The sequence below is a fragment of the Diadema setosum genome, chromosome 12 (assembly GCF_964275005.1).
Source record: "Diadema setosum chromosome 12, eeDiaSeto1, whole genome shotgun sequence".
NCBI classification, from domain to species: Eukaryota; Metazoa; Echinodermata; class Echinoidea; order Diadematoida; family Diadematidae; genus Diadema; species Diadema setosum.
In genome coordinates, this window is record NC_092696.1 from 19,769,819 (window position 1) to 19,789,305 (window position 19,487).

At 37.4% G+C, this 19,487-nt stretch overlaps 1 protein-coding gene and 1 pseudogene across 1 annotated transcript in view; both read right to left on the reverse strand.

Moving 5' to 3' along the window:
• Positions 1–15,694, reverse strand: part of LOC140235790 (scavenger receptor cysteine-rich domain superfamily protein-like) — a 33,191-nt gene extending 17,497 nt beyond the window's left edge. The window contains exon 1 of the mRNA XM_072315796.1: positions 14,907–15,694. Coding sequence (XP_072171897.1) covers positions 14,907–15,694 — 788 coding nt within the window. The remainder of the gene's footprint in view (positions 1–14,906) is intronic.
• Positions 15,695–16,957: 1,263 nt separating this feature from the next.
• Positions 16,958–19,487, reverse strand: part of LOC140235791 (scavenger receptor cysteine-rich domain-containing protein DMBT1-like) — a 36,913-nt pseudogene continuing 34,383 nt past the window's right edge.

Sequence of the window (19,487 nt, forward strand, 5' to 3'; positions counted from 1 at the left end):
GAGTCGTGTATTTCGGGAGACGTATAACCCACACCACGCAAACACAATTGGCACCTCCCTACCAACTGAAAGCACAGAAGAAGAATGACCTTGGGGGTACTTGTTCACAAGTCCCTAAATGTGGGCCACTAGCGTGCTGTAGCAACAAATTGAGGAAACCGGACACTGGGAATGTTTAAACGGAATTTCACTCTCAAGAGTGAGAAAGTGATCCTTAGACTGTACTTGACAGGAGCTGGATTACTCCACGCAGGCATGGAACCCTTTAGTAACCTCTGAAAAAACAAAACGATATAAAAAAAAATAGATAAAGAGTTAAAGCGAGAGCCACAAAACTTATCCCAAACATTCAACATCTGTCATATCCAGAAATATAATCGAGATTAGCGAGACTTTGGAGATGATAAGAGAGAGGGGAGATTCATTAGATAAGGAAACAAATCGCCAATGCAAATCCGGGAACTACCTGAGAATGCCAGAGTTGCTAGAAGAAGAGGCTAATCCATGAAGCTAACCATATCAAGAAGACGCCTTGACATTAGGAAGATCTCGGAAAGAGAGTTTTCATCGACTTGAACAAACTAAAATATTAGATTCTGATTTACGCCCCGTACTCCCAGCTTCAAAGGACAATTATGCGAACTGTTTTTCTTAATGGATCCCATGGGACTCTACGAACCCGATCACACAATACTATCTACAGTGAAGGGCGAGTTTCACCACAGTAGTTGCGGGTTGTGACTTTCAAGGTAAATTTGAGGTAAATTCAAGGAAATCAAAATTTTACCTTTTGATATATTAGGTATGAGATAGTAACCAACAAACTGGACTGTCGTCTGATGAAGTGGAACTGAAGACTGAAACCAATCTATGCATTGACCTTGAGCAAGTTAGTGAACAGCTTACCATGCGCAGGCTGCTACCGTTATCAGTCACTGAAACCTGTGCGTTTTTTTCAGTTTGATCATGGACCTACAACGTTGTAGCGCGATGATTTAATTCTGCACTTGCCTTCGTTCTTTCCTTAAGATAGGGCCAAAGAAAGATAATAATGCCAGTTGCACGAAACTTTTGTGATATGTATAGACCTACGTGTATTTCAACGAATCTGTGTAAATAGTGCCGATGAAAGATAATAGTGACGATGTATATCTATGGATGGAAAGAAAAAATGAAAATAAAGCAAAATTAATACTTCAGGTCTGGTCATTTTGTCGCTGAAAACACTTGACCTTTTTGTTAACCTTGGTTTCTGTTTTATGACGGTTATTGACACATGCACGAAGTAACCTCAAAAAATGCTGCGTATAGCTACATATTTATCTTTTTTTATCATCATCATTGCGCTTGTTCAAAAAGTGATGCAACTTTAAAAGTCTGACCTAGATGAAAGGGCTGTATGGAACTTACTACACATGATCTCAAGCCAAAAGATATTTCTAGAAATATTTTTGGAACATTGTATATCTTTATGTTTATGTATATATATATATATATTTATATAAATGCATATATGAATATATAGGCGTACCTGTGTTTGGTGCCTTGTCTGCTACCGGCGGTTTCACGCTGTCGCGATCTTCAGGCAGACTGACAAAGTGGTGTGTTTCTGTGCTCATGTGGCGCGGTGGATCGGTTTGACGCATGGATGGTTTTTCTTTTCCGGTGTCTGCACTTGGATATAAGTTCGGAACTTTTGAGTGTTTTTTTTTAAATTCTGATAATGATGGCCTTCTCATCGAGACAGAGGTTGCACATGCCACTCCTTAGAGTTAAGTTTGACCTTTTTTGGGGGATGTCCCATGTCAAACCGATCCACCGCGCCACATGAGCACAGAAACACACCACTTTGTCAGTCTGCCTGAAGATCGCGACAGCGTGAAACCGCCGGTAGCAGACAAGGCACCAAAACACAGGTACGCCTAATATGCTCTGCTTTACAGCATTGAGCACTTTTCGATCCTCAACAAACCATATATTCCCGACGGATAATACCCAACGGAGATATATATATATATATATATATATATATATATATATATAGATATATATAAATATATATATATCATATGTATATATATATCTATATATATATTATATATATATATATATATACAATGTATATAATATATATATTCATATGTGTGACGGAAGGAAAACTTGCAGTATAGACGTTGAAGTGATGTTCAGTCTGCAACGTCTATACTGCAAGTCTTCCTTCCGTCACACACATATACCAATGATGCAGTACCCACCACGTACGAGGCAAAGCCCGCTTCACGTTATATATATATTCATATATATATATATATATATATATATATATGTTCATATATATATATATATATATATATTCATATATTTATATATATATATATATATATATATATATGAACATATATATATATATATATCATATAATTACTTCGTCATCTATTTGTAATGAGCCATTACATCTAGCACTTAGAAAATTAAGGAATACACGTGTATATCACAGCAATATACATACAACTGTGACCCTGCACCTCAAAACAAACAAAAAGTCGCCAGACATGAATTTTTAGTTAAGACCATATTCTGAAAGAGCAGACTTTAAGCTTTAAAATGATGTATAACTCAAATCAAATGGACTCTCCTAACCTATCTAAACATTGGAAAGAAAGCACAAACTCAGGAAAATGTGAACTGAGAAAAGAGGCTCTGAAGTACAGTGTCTATTCAAGCGCTTAATCTTTACTAAACCGTGCTGGCTGTGCGATGAATGGTACAAAAAACAGGAAGTAAACCAACACAGTAACAACAATGAAGAGATTATCAAATTAAACTGAAATTAAGCATGCCTCATTAACACATTCTGTTAATAATTAATGCCAACTTTCAAAGCAGTACCACTATCCTTTCAAAAGTTATCAGAGTTGAAAGTGAAGAGTATGGACAAGGCTTTCAGAAATGAAAAAGGGATTCTAAAGACACACCTAATCACACTATTGTATTCTACCAAAAATGTTCGAGATAAACTGCCAAAAAACACACTTTCCTGCCCGTTTTATGATACCAAATTTTAGCATGATGTAAAAAAAGACCTGCTCTTTCAGAAAATATGAAAAAGTCAAATTCGGCTAGGTTGACCCATTTCACTTATTTTCAGTCCTCACGCAAAATTTGTGTGTGCGACTTTATGTTCGTTTTGAGGTGCACGGTCATACAGTATTATAACATGAATATCGACAAAAACAAAACACACCCGATAAAGCAACTAAGTTGTCATGATCTTCTTCTTTTTTAAAAAGCAGAATGTTCCCATTTATTTTCCCGTATATCTGTAATAACGACCATTTACCATATCATCAATCCATAGCATTTCTTGAAAGCAACTATTATCTAAATACAAATAATTGTGAAAGAGAAACGAAAGGTATATGAAAATGTTAACGAATTAGTCGTAATAACAACCAACTACTTTAATATTATAAACCGTAAGATTATGTCCTTCGGCAATAATTGTGTACCAGTAATCTCAGCTTTTCTTCCCTTACCTCTGTTCTTAATTCTTCCCAAGTGTACTGAAATATCATACTTTGAAGACGCATCCTGCGCTTCTCTTTTTAATAATATGAATGACAGTGAAAGCAAAAAACAACAAGAAGAACAACAAAGAATGTGTATGAGCGACAAGAGTGTTGTAAGAACAGTCACTAATATCTCAACGTCTGGTCAGTGAGAACCCTATGATGACATTTTTGTACTAGATGTTATTTCACAAACATGATTGCTGGTATAAACATCAGAGAAGTTAGACGCTACCATAGTTGTGCGATGGGTAGAACCGGGCCTCTACTCGACCTTGTGGCTTTGATAGGTTAATATTCCACATCGACCGAAGTCACGAGAATAAAAACGTTAGTGAACAAAGCTGGGACATGGTGAAGGTGTATACGATATCTAGTGGCGGACCTGTCATTTCGCTTTCATCCCCTGTTTCTCGCTGTTAGTCTTTAACATTCGCTTTGCTGATTAAAAACATTTTATATCACCAGGACCTTCACTTAAAGGATGCGATAAGGCAGAGTTGACCAAACTGACCAACGAGAGATGGATACCCGCGACAACATCTGTTTTCTAATGGTCTTATTGCGTTCTATGTTTTACATCCCTACACTAAAATTCCACCTAGACAACGTTCTTTTTTGACAACCAAGCTGACCTCTGGAATTAAAAGAGTCGCAGAAAACAAATAAAGAGTTTGTTCGCAAAAACCGATAAGTCCATATTTGCCAAATGGAGATATTTGCGATTAAAGGTCAAGTAAAATAAAGAGAATGATAAGAAAGTTTTTGCCTCTTGACCATAACTTCAAAAATGTACCTTTATGTGTAGTGACCAATATATCATTTAAAAGGTATTATTTTGTACTTTGTGACAGAGACCGAACTTTAAAACCTTCAAAAATGGACTTATCGGTTTCTGCGAACAAACTCTTCAAATATTCTTTGTTTTATCAAGCTGCCCTCTGGAATTACAAGAGTGGTAGAAAACAAATATTTGTTTGTTTTATGCTGCATCCAACTGGACCCCATGGAAGACCAGCTTAGTGTAGCTGAATATGGGCTATCCAGCCATCTTCACAGATGGAAAATGAACAACAACAACAACACCATTCATTTGTTTGTTTATTTGTTAGTTTTCCAGTTTGAATTTGGCTATCGATCTTTAATCTTTCATATGATGAAGATAAAGTTAAGCATATTGTTCTGTTTTGGTTGCAGAGTTTTGAAAAGCGACTTTTTATATAAAATATATGATAGTAGACAAAAATCTGCGTTTCTCTCTCTCAAAACAAATTAAGATGATATATTATAGACTTTGCAAGGCGTCATGTAAACTGAAGAGCTATAAATGCTCGAACTGCAACTAGTGCAAGATAGAAATTCAAATACGAGAAAGTGTATGATTAATGATAATATCTCATAAAATGTAGAAGCAATATTGAGCTATTTTCTTTGATAAAATTCTTATCTTATTTCTACCAATTCTATGTAATCGACTAAAACCGTAATCATTCGAAACGATATCGCACGTGTCAATATGATGATAAAAAGGTGATAATTCCTCCAGCAAAGTCATTCCCTAAAGCCTTGACTTTGTAATTTATCTATTCTACGGTGCATAAAAACCTGTACTCAACAAATGCAAATTATTAAGTCAGAAAATATATGTTTACCACAAATAGACATGATAAGAAATATAAATGTTTTTTGGGAATCATACCAACACCTCAGAAGGGTTAGCCATGAGTAGAATAACAAAATACAAAACAAAATGATTTGGTTTTCCAGAATATTTAAGCGCTTAACTTAAAATTAGAAAAATCGAAGCCAAATACAAGAAAAGAGGATATTTCTATCGCCGCTATAGTAAACTAAGCTTGCATCATTTAAATAAAATTAATCAGTGTAATCATTTTGCTCACGCTTTATGTTATATATTTATTGAATGAAAAATAAAAATAAACTAACCTGGACTGAAATAAATTATAGTCGTGGTCCTTTATGAACCTTGCTGCATAACTAGATAACGACAAGGTAACGAACAGGTAAGTGCGAATATATTCGCTACTAATTAAACGAGTATTTGTGTTCTTTGTCAGAGATTGAGAGTAGTAACGAAAAAAAAAAAAGGTATTCCAAAAAAAAAAAATGTCCCCATAATAATAAAAAAGAAGAGCAACTACATTTCTTCTAACTCCGTTTAATCCACTATGCCTGTAGAAATACAAACAACTCCGGCGTCTTCTCCGTGAACACAATTATGAGTTCCAAATTCACGATGCTGACAGTCAGCTAGGTTGTCTTCGTTTCCAGAACAGCTCACATCATCCAATAAGATATCGCCAGAGCCCTGTCCAAAGTTCGCACAGCAACGAAAAAAAAAAAAGAATAAGTACAAGACCGCTAAATACCAAAGAGTAATACCACAAATGATCATTTCTTGTTATACTAAATTGTGAAATCAAAATTATAATAGAATAATAATAATAGCACCAGGGATTGATTAAATATAACTCTTCCATAAAATACATCATGTTTCACGTAATAGTGTTAAAGCCACTTTGTATTGGAAATTAATCTCAAGGTGGTGTTAATCTTTTAATCTAAACAACAACAGAAAAATTAAACTCTGATAGTTTTAGGTGTTAACGTACAAGCCTTCGTCAGCCTTACGGAATGACCCATCTTCGGCTTAATCATTTCAATGTCGATAAGCTTATAGGAGTTACTAGTTAGTAGTTTGTACTTTGTAGTTCCCCCCCCCCCTTAAATTTCAGTCTCTGTTGAGGGAAAGTCGGTATGTCCTGATGTAGAATCTTTTGTAAACTGCGCTTTCAAATTATAAAGGTTAACGCTCTAGTACTTTGCACATTACATGTATCTAGGTCCATGAGGTGGTCTTCAGATTTGATATAGATAATAATTATTGCAACTGATTGACAAATTGCCCTACATCGACGTAAATAAGCACTACATCGATGTAGGGCAATTTGTCAATCAGTTGCAATGAAAACATCTCGACGGAAGAATTTTCATATATTTGAATAACAAAAGCAGTACCCGCTGCATGCTATAAGTATTAGAACCAACACTTGCTGTCGGGCGAAAGCTCGGTGGTCTAGTGGAGATGACGCCTGTCCGGTGATCAGGAGGTCGTAGGTTCGAATCCTACTCCAGTATGTACGCCCATGATTTTTTATCATGGCTACTACTAAAACACTGATCAATTCAGTGCTTATTTACGTCGATGTTTCAAGTTCAAGTTTCAAGTTTATTTCATATTTCCATTTCTCAGTGATGGGATCACAAAATGATTGACAATAAAACAAAAGTACAAAACATATACAACCATATCTTATGTTTGAAGAAAAAAAGACAAACTAACATTACACACAAATATAAATGGTCATTTTCATCTGAGGATATCACAAATAAATGTCAGAAATATGATGGGGCCTACATAAAAGCAATGACGCTTGTAAAAACTGTAGGTTCCCGAATTTATAGGCGTGAAATTATACGGAGAACGGAAATGTTTATCTCGACCAACTTAAATTGTACCAGTGCAAAATCAGTATTAAAAACGAACTATCGAACCACATGAATACTTTTGTATCGCTTAAACGAGACTGTACATATTTCGCCGTGTTTACACACACACATACACACACACACACACACACACACACACACACACAAAGTGCTATAACGGTATCGTCAAATAACTTGGAGCTGCAGACAAAGACAAAAGACTGGGGGTATTAAAAAAAAGAATGTTGCTAAGAGCCGGGTAGTGTGTATCCACTAAGTAATAGCCGTTTTAGTTTGCGTTTGAAGGTGAATAAGGATAAGGAAGAAGTAATATCTTGAGGGAGGTCATTCCAGTATCTGGGTCCAGTAAACATAATTGTTTTCTTTGCAAAAATAGTGCGAGTACGGGGAAGGTGATAGGCGTCACTCTGACGAGTGGGGTAGCAATGAATAGAGCGATTTCTTTTGAACATGTGAATAAAAACGGATGGTAATTCATTAGTAGTTAGTTTATACATGAAAATTCCAAGATTATAATAAAATAGGTCTGGAATTTTCAGAATTCTGTTTTGATGAAAAAAACAGTTGGTATGAGCAAAATATCCGGCGTGGTTTATAATTCTTATTGCTCGCTTTTGAATGCGAAGAAGGGAATCTAATAATAAATTGATTGCGTTTCCCCACGCCAAAATTCCATAATTAAAGTGTGGAGATATTAAATAAGAATATATACTCTGCAAAATATAAACAGGGAACAAATGTTTCAGCTTGTTTAAAATTCCAATATTTCTGGACAAAATTTTACTTACAAAATTAATATGAGTTTTCCAGGATAATTCTCGGTCAATCCAAAGCCCTAAAAACTTTGCGTTATTGACCTGCGTTAAACATATATCATTTATTTTGATCTCATGTGGGACAACATTCAAAGAATTACTGAATACCATATAATAAGTTTTTTCTATATTCAGGGATAATTTGTTGGCATAAATCCAGGATTGCACAGACCTAAGCTCAATATTCATCATATCAATTAATGTATTAGGGTCTCGATGAGAACAAAACAAACTTGTGTCATCAGCAAAACAAATAAATGATAAAATTGGAATGATTTTTGAAGGTCATTTATGTATAAAATAAATAAAAGTGGGCTCACGAGGGAGCCCTGTGGGACTCCACATGAGATAAATTTTAACTGCGAATCATAGCCGTTAATGTTAACAAATTGCTTTCTATCAGTTAAGTAACTCTTAAACCATTCGAGAGGTGGCCCGCGAATTCCATAATGATACAGTTTAGAAAATAAAATTTCGTGATCTATCGTATCAAAAGCTTTAGAGAAATCAAGAAAAACTCCAATTGTGTGCTAAAAATTATCTATAGCATGAGCTACCTTGTCTATAAAAGTGAGTAAAGCATGGGTTGTATTATAATGTTTTCTGAAACCAAACTGAGAATCTGATAAAATATTATGATTTGTGAGAAATTTCAATAATCGCGTGTAAACTAACCTTTCAAGGCTTTTAGAGATCGAAGTCAATAGAGATATTGGTCGGTAATTATTCACCAAATCTTTCTGTCTCTTCTTAAAGACAGGGACAACTTTTGCAACTTTCATTTTATTGGGGACTTTACCATTAACTAGAGATTGATTAAAAATGTATGTTAAAGGAGAAATGATTTGATTCAAAACATTTTTTAAAAGAAAATTTGTAATTCCATCATATCCTGAACTTTTTTTATCGTTTAGATTCTTGACGATATCAACAATTTCTTTTTCAACAATAGGTTCAAAAATATTGATTGAGGATTCCTATTACCTAAGTATCTATGATATTCAGTTGGGGATTTCGGGATTTTACTGGCAAGATGTGGACCAAGACTTGCGAAATAATTATTAAAAGATTCCGCCATGCTAACCGGATCGTTAATCTGCCGGCCGTCCGCCAAAATATATTTGGGAAGATCAGTATTGGTTTTGTATTTGAGTGTCTCGTTAATCACTTTCCACGTACTCGTCACATCATGTTCATATTTAACAAACTGTCGCGAAAAATAATTCCGCTTAGCAACACGTATTAAGGATGTCAATATATTCCGATATCGAGTATATCTTGATTTATTTCGAGGGCATGGATCTTTGCGATATTTATGAAAAAGACTATTCTTGCGGTTAATGGACCTGAGTAGAGATTTTGTTACCCATGGTTGTCGAGGTACTTTTTTGTAATTTGAATGGTGAGGCCTTTGAAGAGGAACACTAGATTCATAGTTAGTGGTCAAAATAGTCATACAATTTTCAAATGCTAAATCAGTATCGCTTTGAGAGTATACAGTGGACCAATCTTCTAAACTTAATTTCTCCCTAAGTTTATTAAGGTTAGATTCAGACATTACACGAATGCCCGGATTGTGGGTATGAGAAACATTAGCAGTCATAAAATTTGACACAAGGGCATAGATTGGAAAATGATCAGTGACGTCAGAAACTATTATGCCAGATGTGATGTCAGAAAATAAATCATTTACAAAAATGTTATCAATAAGAGTAGATACATCATCGGTTATTCGAGTCGGTTTTCTTGTAAGGGGAATAAATGATTTCGACAACATAAGGTTCAGAAAATCTGCGCACATAAGATTATCGTTGTAATTAAGAAGATTGAGGTTAAAGTCACCCATGACAAAACATGTCTTACTATCAAAATAACTGCTTGAAATAAGGCCGCAAAATAACTCTAAAAATTCAGCAGGGTTTGAGCCAGGTGGTCGATAAATCTCCCCAATTATAATATTACCTTTATTTAAGGTTTTGACCTCAATAAATAGATTCTCAAAAACTTCTGACATCACGCTATATTTTTCCAAAAAAAAACACAATCTAATTTCTGTGACACATAAAATCCGACTCCTCCTCCTTTCTTCCATGTTCCATTATTTGTTATGAGTCTAAAGCCGTGTATTGTAAGCAGCGAAGAGGGTGATGTCTCCTTTAACCAAGTTTCACTGAGCCCGATGATATTATATTCGGTTTTCAACGTGCTCACAAGAGAAAGAAATTGATCAAAGTTTTTATTTAAGCTTCTGATATTAAAATGTGAAATAAAAAGTTGAGTTACGTCATTATGAGTGAGTGAAAGAAGTTCATCCTCTGTGTGATAGTGAGTGAATACATTTTGGACTGCGGCATCGTTACAGTCGAAATCTAGTCTCAATTCAGAAGTCTGCATATTTAAGAAAGTGACGATGTCGGAATCTTCGCCCTCTTCGCTGTTTACTGAGATTACTGGTGTCATATCAGCAGGTGACTGAGGATAAAGCATGCTAACAGCAGCGGCGTTCGAGTTAACAGTGGTATTTGGATTCATCATTGTGCATGATACAGAATAGGTGAATATAAAGATAGGCTGTTAACAGAAAATAGGTGCTCAAAAATACATCTGCTGTTGGATTTTAAAGGAAAATAGGTGAAAGAACATTTACCCTGATAATAGACGGTTAAGGAATGTTAAGTTTCCGTACGCAAAACAAGGCATGTCAGAAATTCAACGGTATCTGCGTGAGCATAATGCGTAGGGAATGTGGTTGTTACTAGTCTACAGAAGGGCACAATTGCACTGAACAGTTCAGAGAGGTAATTGCAAAGGCAAACAGACAATAAATTATTGGGGGTGGTCGAAAACACCGTAGAAACACATTTGTGTAAACACAAGGATAACAGTTTGCTCAGGGTAGGTGGCAACTTACATAGAGGAGTCAGATACACCAGGATGACACATTTTTGCATAAACATTAATAACAAATTTCTGAGAGGAGTCGGAAGCACCGTGGCAATACATCTTTGCATATACAATAACAAATAGCTGAGAACAGGTAGTAAGTTGGTTTGAGCGGTCAGAGACACCGGAATAACACGTTTTTGCATACACAAGGATGGCAGATTACTGAAAGCTGACAAGTTGGTAGCTGTGGAGAGCACCGGCATAACACATTTTTGCATACGCAATAGGAAGTTCATTAACACTGTTATGTAAATTTTTGTGAATTTCGCTAAGAGAGACAGCACAGTGGGCGTGAAAATAGCAATATAGACAGGTATACTAAGTACTGGTACTTTACATAATGAAAATGACAAACCAGTTCTCTGTTTAGATCTTAACATACATGTGGCTATACGTACGTTCATAAGTATGCACTTGGCACAATTGTGAAAAATCAATTTGTTGGTTCGCACAGGTGAGATCGATTTTGGTGTAGCGTACAAGGAATGTATGTCAAGGCAAAAAGCAAGCACTACTGAGCACAAAACAACATCAAAGTAGAAACGAAGATCAAACGCTGTGTCGTGTGCGTACTCGAAGCACACAGAAAAATACATAATCAGAAAGAAATTGCTTACATACATGTCTTCTATAAACCGTTTTCTCCAGATATTACCCGCAGCCACCCCCTCCCTCCCCCACCCTTGAAAAAAAAACCCTTTGCAGTCAAAATATGAACGTCATTGCAATCTACGTCTTTTCTCATTACATATGAAATGATATTATCATTTTCATGAAGTTGTGAAATAAAAAAGACAGAGGTTATGTTTAATTAATTCTTAACGAAGTACACGAACTGAACTATTTCATGTCAGACATAGTAGTCAATGACTACAAAAGAAAGCGTATGACGTTTTGCATTTCTTTTTTCATGTCGGATATAGTAGTCAATGACTACAAAAGAAGGCATATGACGTTTTGAATTTTTTTTTTTTTTTTGCAATTGCTGAATATTAGAAAAGATGTGGGGAAAATGAGGAAGACACTTTCTTCCTGTCAGTATAAAAAGCAAATTTGTTGTTGAACAGTATATTAAATCATTGCTATTCAATCACATGAGCGTATAATGAGCGCACTGTTAAAATACAACTACAGTGTAGGTTTATACTTCAAAATTCATTTCAACCGAATGACTGTCTGAGCCGTGGCTTCGCCCTTATACACTTAGTATGATAGTTAAGTGTAATGTTTCTCTTATATAAATGGCAGAAAAGGAAGGGAAAAAGAACTAGAGATTGTAATTTGTCATCACTGACAATTTAAGGTGATCCGATTTTTTTTAATCAATGATTCGAGTCCTGATCGCAATAAGCATGACCATACAAGTTTCATCTAGTGTTTAGAGACATTGGCCGTGTGATGTTTGCATTCTCATTTAGTAAAGGGAGTCATATTTGCCATGTTTGGTACCAAATTCTGTATACACTATAACGAAGATACAGCAACAAGTACATATGACCTTTGACCCACCTTTGCACTCCCAAGATGGCATCTGATGAAATAGTGGTTATTTTGTGAAATGATTCTTGCGACATCGTCTAAACGTGTGAAGAATATGGGAAAGATAGGACAGGTATTCACAAAGATACAAGATGAAACATTTATGACCTTTGACTCTAATTTACATACCCAAGGTGTTGTCCGATCAAGTAGTTGTTATTTTATCAAATAATGTACGTGACATGAACTAAACATGTGCAAAATATGGAGGTGATAGGGCGTGTATTTCTTGAGTTATTGCAAAGAAAGTTGCAGAAAGAAAGAAATATCTCAATACATAGAAGATAAGCTTTGATTTCAACCAAGTTTTTTAACATGATCCCGACATCGAATGAAAAACCGAAGGGCACATTAGCGATAGCGCAAAGTCTTAGCTACAACATATTAAAATCTGGGAGAAATTCACCGAAGCGAAAGTGAGCTAGTGCTCGAAAAAGACAATCAGTCAATTTTTCACATTTAAAAAAAAATCCCTCCAATAGAGATAACACGTCATAACGAAGATACAGAAAGAAGTGGATATAACTTTTGACCCCAATTTGCACAGACAAGATGGCATCTGAGCAAAAAGTGGTTATTTTGTCAAATGATCCTTGTAACATGGTCTTTGCGTGTGCAAAATATGGGAAAGGTAGGACATGTATTCACCAAGATACAGGATGAAACATTTATGACCTTTGACCCTAATTTACATACCCAAGATGGGGTCTGATCAAGTAGTTGTTATTTTATGAAATAATGTGCGTGACATGATCTAAACATGTGCAAAGTATGGAAGTGATAGAGGCTGTTTTTCTTCAGTTATTGCAAAGAAAGTTGCAGAAAGAAAGAAATATCTCAATACATCAAAGATAAGCTGTAATTTCAACCAAAAGTTTTGACGTGATCCCGACATCGTATGAAAAAAACAAAGGGCACAGTTACGGTAGCGTTAAGTCTCAGCTACAACATATCAAAATCTGGGAGAAATTTACCAAAGGGTAAGTGAGCTAGTGCTCGGTAAAGATAGTCATGTCAATTTTCATTTCCAGAAAAAACTGCACTCCCATAGAGATAACACGTGAACTGCTCAAATTTGACAAGATTACTTTCAATCCAATTTTACGAGGTGATACTGTCATCCAATTAAAATAATGTCATTTATGTTTGAAAGAATATTAAATAAGCTACAACATATTGAAATCTGGGTGAAAATTGACAAAGGATTAGTGAAATACGCTCGAATGAACTTGAAATTTGATGACGTCATTTTGAAAATTTACTTTTTTTACTTTATTAAGAAATTTGATATCTTTTAATCATTTTGCCAGCATTGCCAACCCATGAAATGACATGTACAACTCATAAGCTTTCAAAATACGTAAAGAAAATGGGGGGTCACCGTCCATCCTGACGAGTAAAATCGGATTTAAAATTGGCGGTTTTTTGGCATAGTTGCACTGTATATCGCCATTGACTCGCGCGCGGATTTTCAACTTTGACGGGCCCGTATGACGTCATATTGAATCGGATTGACTTGAAACTTGGTAGAAATATTCCTTGACATTTCAGACATCCGATCAAAGTGAAAACACGTGAAATTTCTATTGCATATGAGCTGTGAGTGCGTATATGTGCGCGCGTACGCGTCCTTCCGATTTTTTCAATTTTTCAAAAAATGTTCCAAATGGTCTGAAACGTGTGCAAAAAGATTTTGAGCTCGATTGGAGCATACAAATATTTCAACGCGCGCGTACGCGCACGTTTTAATAATAAATACGATTTTTGATAATATGAGTAGAATGCACTTGACTTGAAATATATGTGACGTAAATTTCATTGAAAATTCCCATTCCATTAATGAGATATGAATGAAAATGGGTTTTCATATAATGACGTCATCGTGACGTCACGGTCGACTGATCACTATGATACATTAGATCTGTCATCTTTGTGACATGATACATACATGGTATGATTTTGAAATTGATAGGCAGAGGACTTTCTGAGCTAACTTCTGCACAACTTTTGAGGAGAAATAAAGAAACAAAGAAGAAAGAATCAGTACAGATACAGAAGGTGATCCGAGAGGATACTCGGATCACCTAACAAGTCATCAACACTCATGGTACCCATTTGGGCAAGACTTCCTTTTAAAGATTTGGGAGTGATGTTACAAGTCAGACTAAATTTACGTAGTTGGCAGAAGATTTGGAATTGTTATTCAGCATTCATAGCAATGGCTGGGTAAGTTAAAAAGGAAGAAACACTAATGTAAACGATAACAACTTGGGTACTTGCTTACCAATCAAGTCGCAAGAGATTGTCTAACTTAAAGGTGCACATAGGAGCTGAAGATAACACGAGACTCGCGACTTACAGATTCAGTCACGGTACAGGTTCCAGGTCGCGGAGCCTTTCACTTTCCATTTAAGGAGTACTTCTGTGCCAGCTAGGTATATCTTGGTAGAAGCGGTTTTTTTTTTTTTTTTTGTTTGTTTTTTTTTTTGTTTTTTTTTTTTTTTGCTTTCTGAGGTCGTAGGCTGTTTTCGCGAGAAGGCTTCTCCTGGCTTTGAGGGCAGGGGGCAGATCCGTGCGGACCGTGATCCGTTTGGATTCCTGAACGGGGCCGGTGCTGGCTCGCGGCTGACTTGTTTGGCGCTGGCGCTGGTCGAACGATTCAAGAACACGGTTCCTGTCGCGGATATAGACAAACTTTGCAATTATGGCTCGCGGAACAGGGTCTCGAGATGGGGCTCCATTGGTCTGGCCGGAAGCAGCGTTGGCGTTGTCGCGCCGGGGGAGCCGGTGAACGTTCACGAGGGCAATATTGGCGGCATCGTCTGCGCTTATCCCGAAGTAGCAAAACATATCGCCAAGTGTGCGCTCAACATTTTCGTTTGGCGTTTCCTTCACTCCGTAAAAGAGCAGGTTTGCGCGACGGCAGTAAATCTCCATTGCCGTGAGCTTATTTTGGAGTTTGGTAATTTCGGCTGCCATCTTGCTTTCCATTTCTGGAAGCTTCTTGCTCTCAATCTCGATTATCTTGTCAGAGTTCATGGTTACGGAGTCTTCTAGTTCTGACAGTTTGGCGTTAATTGAAGCGACCTCTTGCGAAAGAGTATCAAGCTTTGCACATACTGTAGATGAAGAACGAGTTATACTTTGTTGTATGTCCGCCAAAGTCAGGTCACTAGATGCGCCATCATCGCTCCTTGAGTGAGACTGGCTTGCGTCGGCACGGCTGGGTTTCGGAGGGTGTTGGGTGGGAACAGACCGGTCTTTGCTGGCAGCTCGAGTAAGGCGGGTCGCCATTTGGACTGATGTAGGGCAATTTGTCAATCAGTTGCAATGGAAACACCTCGACGGAAGAATTTTCATGAATTTCGATAATTATTATGTTAAGAGGAGGTGCTAGGGCGTTTGTGCTCAAGAAATCTAGTCCTAAGTGAGAGTTCTGTTTTACTAATGGACGATTCCTGACAATCATCCTGGTGTTGTTTTACTTGGTAAGTAACCCTGTACAAGAGACCTGTGTTGCCCTCTATGTTGTGTCAATCGGCCCTTCGAACCACTGACGAAGTATCCTTATGCAAACTTGTCTGATTCAAACCAATCCACACTGATCAGCATCTCGTTTTCTTATCTAATCATTCTCTTCAGCATTGGTGATGAGTACATGGTGTTTTTCACAAACTGTGTTTCTTGGGGCTGAAACGGTAAGTACCGACTACTGACGCATCAAAACAGCTCTCTCGAACTGCCGCTATACTCAGTGGGGATTCCACAGGGTCACCCAACCCTATATAGAAAATAGTCCAATATCATAACAGACTCAACAAATATATCAAAAGGACACATTGTAGTGGCTCGCGAGAAAGGGGATTCCGATGCTTTACGTAGAAAACTTAACAATTTGGTACAAGGGGAATATGTTTAAGAGACTAGCTAAGACACTTCGCAAGTACCTAGTAGTGACGGAAGTCAAAACTGAGAAGGATATCCTTGGTCCCTTGTACAGGATTACTTGCCAAGGAATTATAATTAAAGGTGCTTGTCACGAATTGTTTATTGGTGCACTGTTTACAGAAAGCTCGCTTAAATTGAGAACAGATTCCTTGAACACAGACATCCCAGCTCCTCCTCCTTTCTGATGTTTCCAAGCATATCTACTTTGAATCTCATGGGCAAAACGTGAACGTAGATAAAGCGAAGTCCTGGACAGGGAATCTTGATATTTTGAAAAAAAAAAAGAAGTTAAGGAAGCAATTAAGATCAATGCCTACTGACCCTTTTATCAAGAAAGACGAGTGACGTTTGAACGTTCAAAACGTATCATGAACTCCTTAACCACTACCATTTGAACAAGGCAAAGACGGGTCATTCCACTGATAAAAACTATAAAGTTGACATCTTATCCCGTTGAGGACCGGTCCCTAGTATATTTGCGCAAATTTCTGCAGTTTGAAATGTGTATTTTAACAAAATCAGTCTGCATTCAACAACAGGAATTCGGTGGTTAACATTTGTATTGAGATCAAAGGTTTAGAACTATTTTCTGGTTTCTTGTATGTTCGCCTACTCCACCATACCTGTGGAGCTACAGATAACTCCCGCGTCTTCATTATGTCCACAGTTATGTGTCCCAAATTCACGATGCTGACAGTCAGCTAGGTTGTCTTCGTTTCCAGAACAGCTCACATCATCCAGTAAGATATCGCCAGAGCCCTGTCCAAATCTCGCGCAGCAAGGAGCTTCCGAGGCTTCTTGGTAACCAAGCATTCTACACACAACGTTAGCGTCTTCTAGCCCCCAGGAGTCGTCACACACGGTGCCCCACTCTCCGTTGTTCCGGACCTCAACTCGTCCCTCATTGGCACTCCCTCCATCCACAAGACGAACTTCATACTCTTATGACAATAGTACATGAAAAAAGAGGAAGAATTAGTTGCTAACACTTTTAATTCCCCTTGACTGCATGTTATGTCACCGGTGGAAAAACAAATTAAAGAGATCTGTGCTCAAATATTTCGCTCTATATTACACGAGAATCTCAAAAGAAATAAAGAATTCACACATCCGTTTTAGCCATTTAACTTTTATTAACGCTTAAGTTCGGTAATATTTAGAGTTTCGCGCAGAGGGTAGGGCGCCTAACTGTTATGTCAAAGAAAAAAGTGATCACAAGTACAAGGCCACAAAATGCCAAGAAGTAGTACCACATATGATGCCTTTCTTCTTCCATTATTGTGAAATCGAAATTATCATGACATAATAATGTGAACACTAGATATTGATTTGCGATAATAACTCTCTCATAAAATACATCATGTTTCACGTAGTAGAGTTAAACCTCTCTTTCGGAAATTCATCAAAAATGTGGGTTAATCTTTTAATCTCAACAACAAGAGAAATAATAAAATCTGATATTTTTCGGTGTTCACGTAACAGACTTCGCCAACCTTAAGGAATGACCCTCTTCGGCTTAATCATCCCAATGTAGATAAGCTTATAGAAGTTAATAATTACTTGTTTGTACTTTGTAATCCCTCCTCCCATTTCCCGTCTTTGTTGAGGGAAAGTCGGTATGTCCTGATGTAGATTATTTCTGTAAACTCCACTTTCAAAGTATATAGTTTCCCGCTCCAGAACTTTGCACATTATCTAGGTCCATGAGTTGGTCTTGAGATTTGACAGAGATTATTATGTTTAGAGGAGGTGCTAGGGCGTCTGTGTTCAAGAAATCTAGTCCTAAGTGAGAGTTCTGTTTTACTAATGGACAATTCCTGACAATCATCCTTGTTTTGTTTTACTTGGTAAGTAACCCTGTACAAGAGACTTGTGTTGCCCTCTATGTTGTGTCAATCGGCCCTTCGAAGCACTGACGAAGTATCCTTATGTCAACTTGTCTGATTCAAACCAATCCACATTGACCAGCATCGCGTTTTCTAATCTAATCATTCTCTTGAGCATTGGTGATGAGTACATGATGTATTTCACAAACTGTGTTTAATTCGGTTAAAACGGTAAGAACCGACTACTGACAAATCAATAAAGCTCTTCAAGACTGAGGCTATGCTCAATTGGGAGTTTCTCATGGTCACACAGCCCTACAAAGAAAATAGTCCAACATCATAACAGACTCCACAACTATATCAAAAGGACCGATGCTTTGCGGAGGAAACTTAACAAGTTTGATACAAGGGGAATAACCTTACCCCTCTAGCCACTAGGACACTTCGTCAATGCCTAGTAGTGACGAAAGTCAAAACTGAGAAGAAAGATATCACTGATCCCTTGTATAGGATTATGTCAAAAATGAAGATAATTAAAGGTGCATGTAACGAATCGTTCATTGGTCAAACAGAACGTTCGTTTCAATTCGGAACAGATTCATTGAACACAGACGTTCCAGCTCCGCTTCTTTTCTGACGGGTCATTCTACGGATAGGGGCTGTAGAGCCGACATCTTATCCCGGTGAGGACGGGTCCCTGGTATATTTGGGCAAGTGTCTGCAAGGGGAAATGCGTATTGTTATGAAATCAGCCTGCCTTCAACAACGGGAATTCGGTGGTTAACGTTTCTATTTAGAACGAAGGTTTAGATCTATTTTCGGGTTTCTTGTATATTCGCCTACTCCACCATACCTCCGGAACTACAGACAACTCCGGCGTCTTCTCCATGTCCGCAGTTATGACTTCCAAATTCACGATGCTGACAGTCTGCTAGGTTGTCTTCGCTTCCAGAACAGCTCACATCATCCAGTAAGATATCGCCAGAGCCCTGTCCAAATCTCGCGCAGCAAGGAGCTTCCGAGGCCTCTTGGTAACCAAGCATTCTGCACACAACGTTAGCGTCTTCTAGACCCCAGGAGTCGTCACACACGGTGCCCCACTCTCCGTTGTTCCGGACCTCAACTCGTCCTTCGCTGGCACTCCCTCCATCCACAAGACGAACTTCATACTCTGCTGGTACTTGTACACGAAAAAGAAGAAGAATTAGTCTCTAACACAATTCCTCCTTGACTGCATGCTATCTCACCGCTGGAAAAAAAAAATAAGGAGATCTGTGCTCAAACATATTTCTTTATTTTTCCCGAGAATCTCA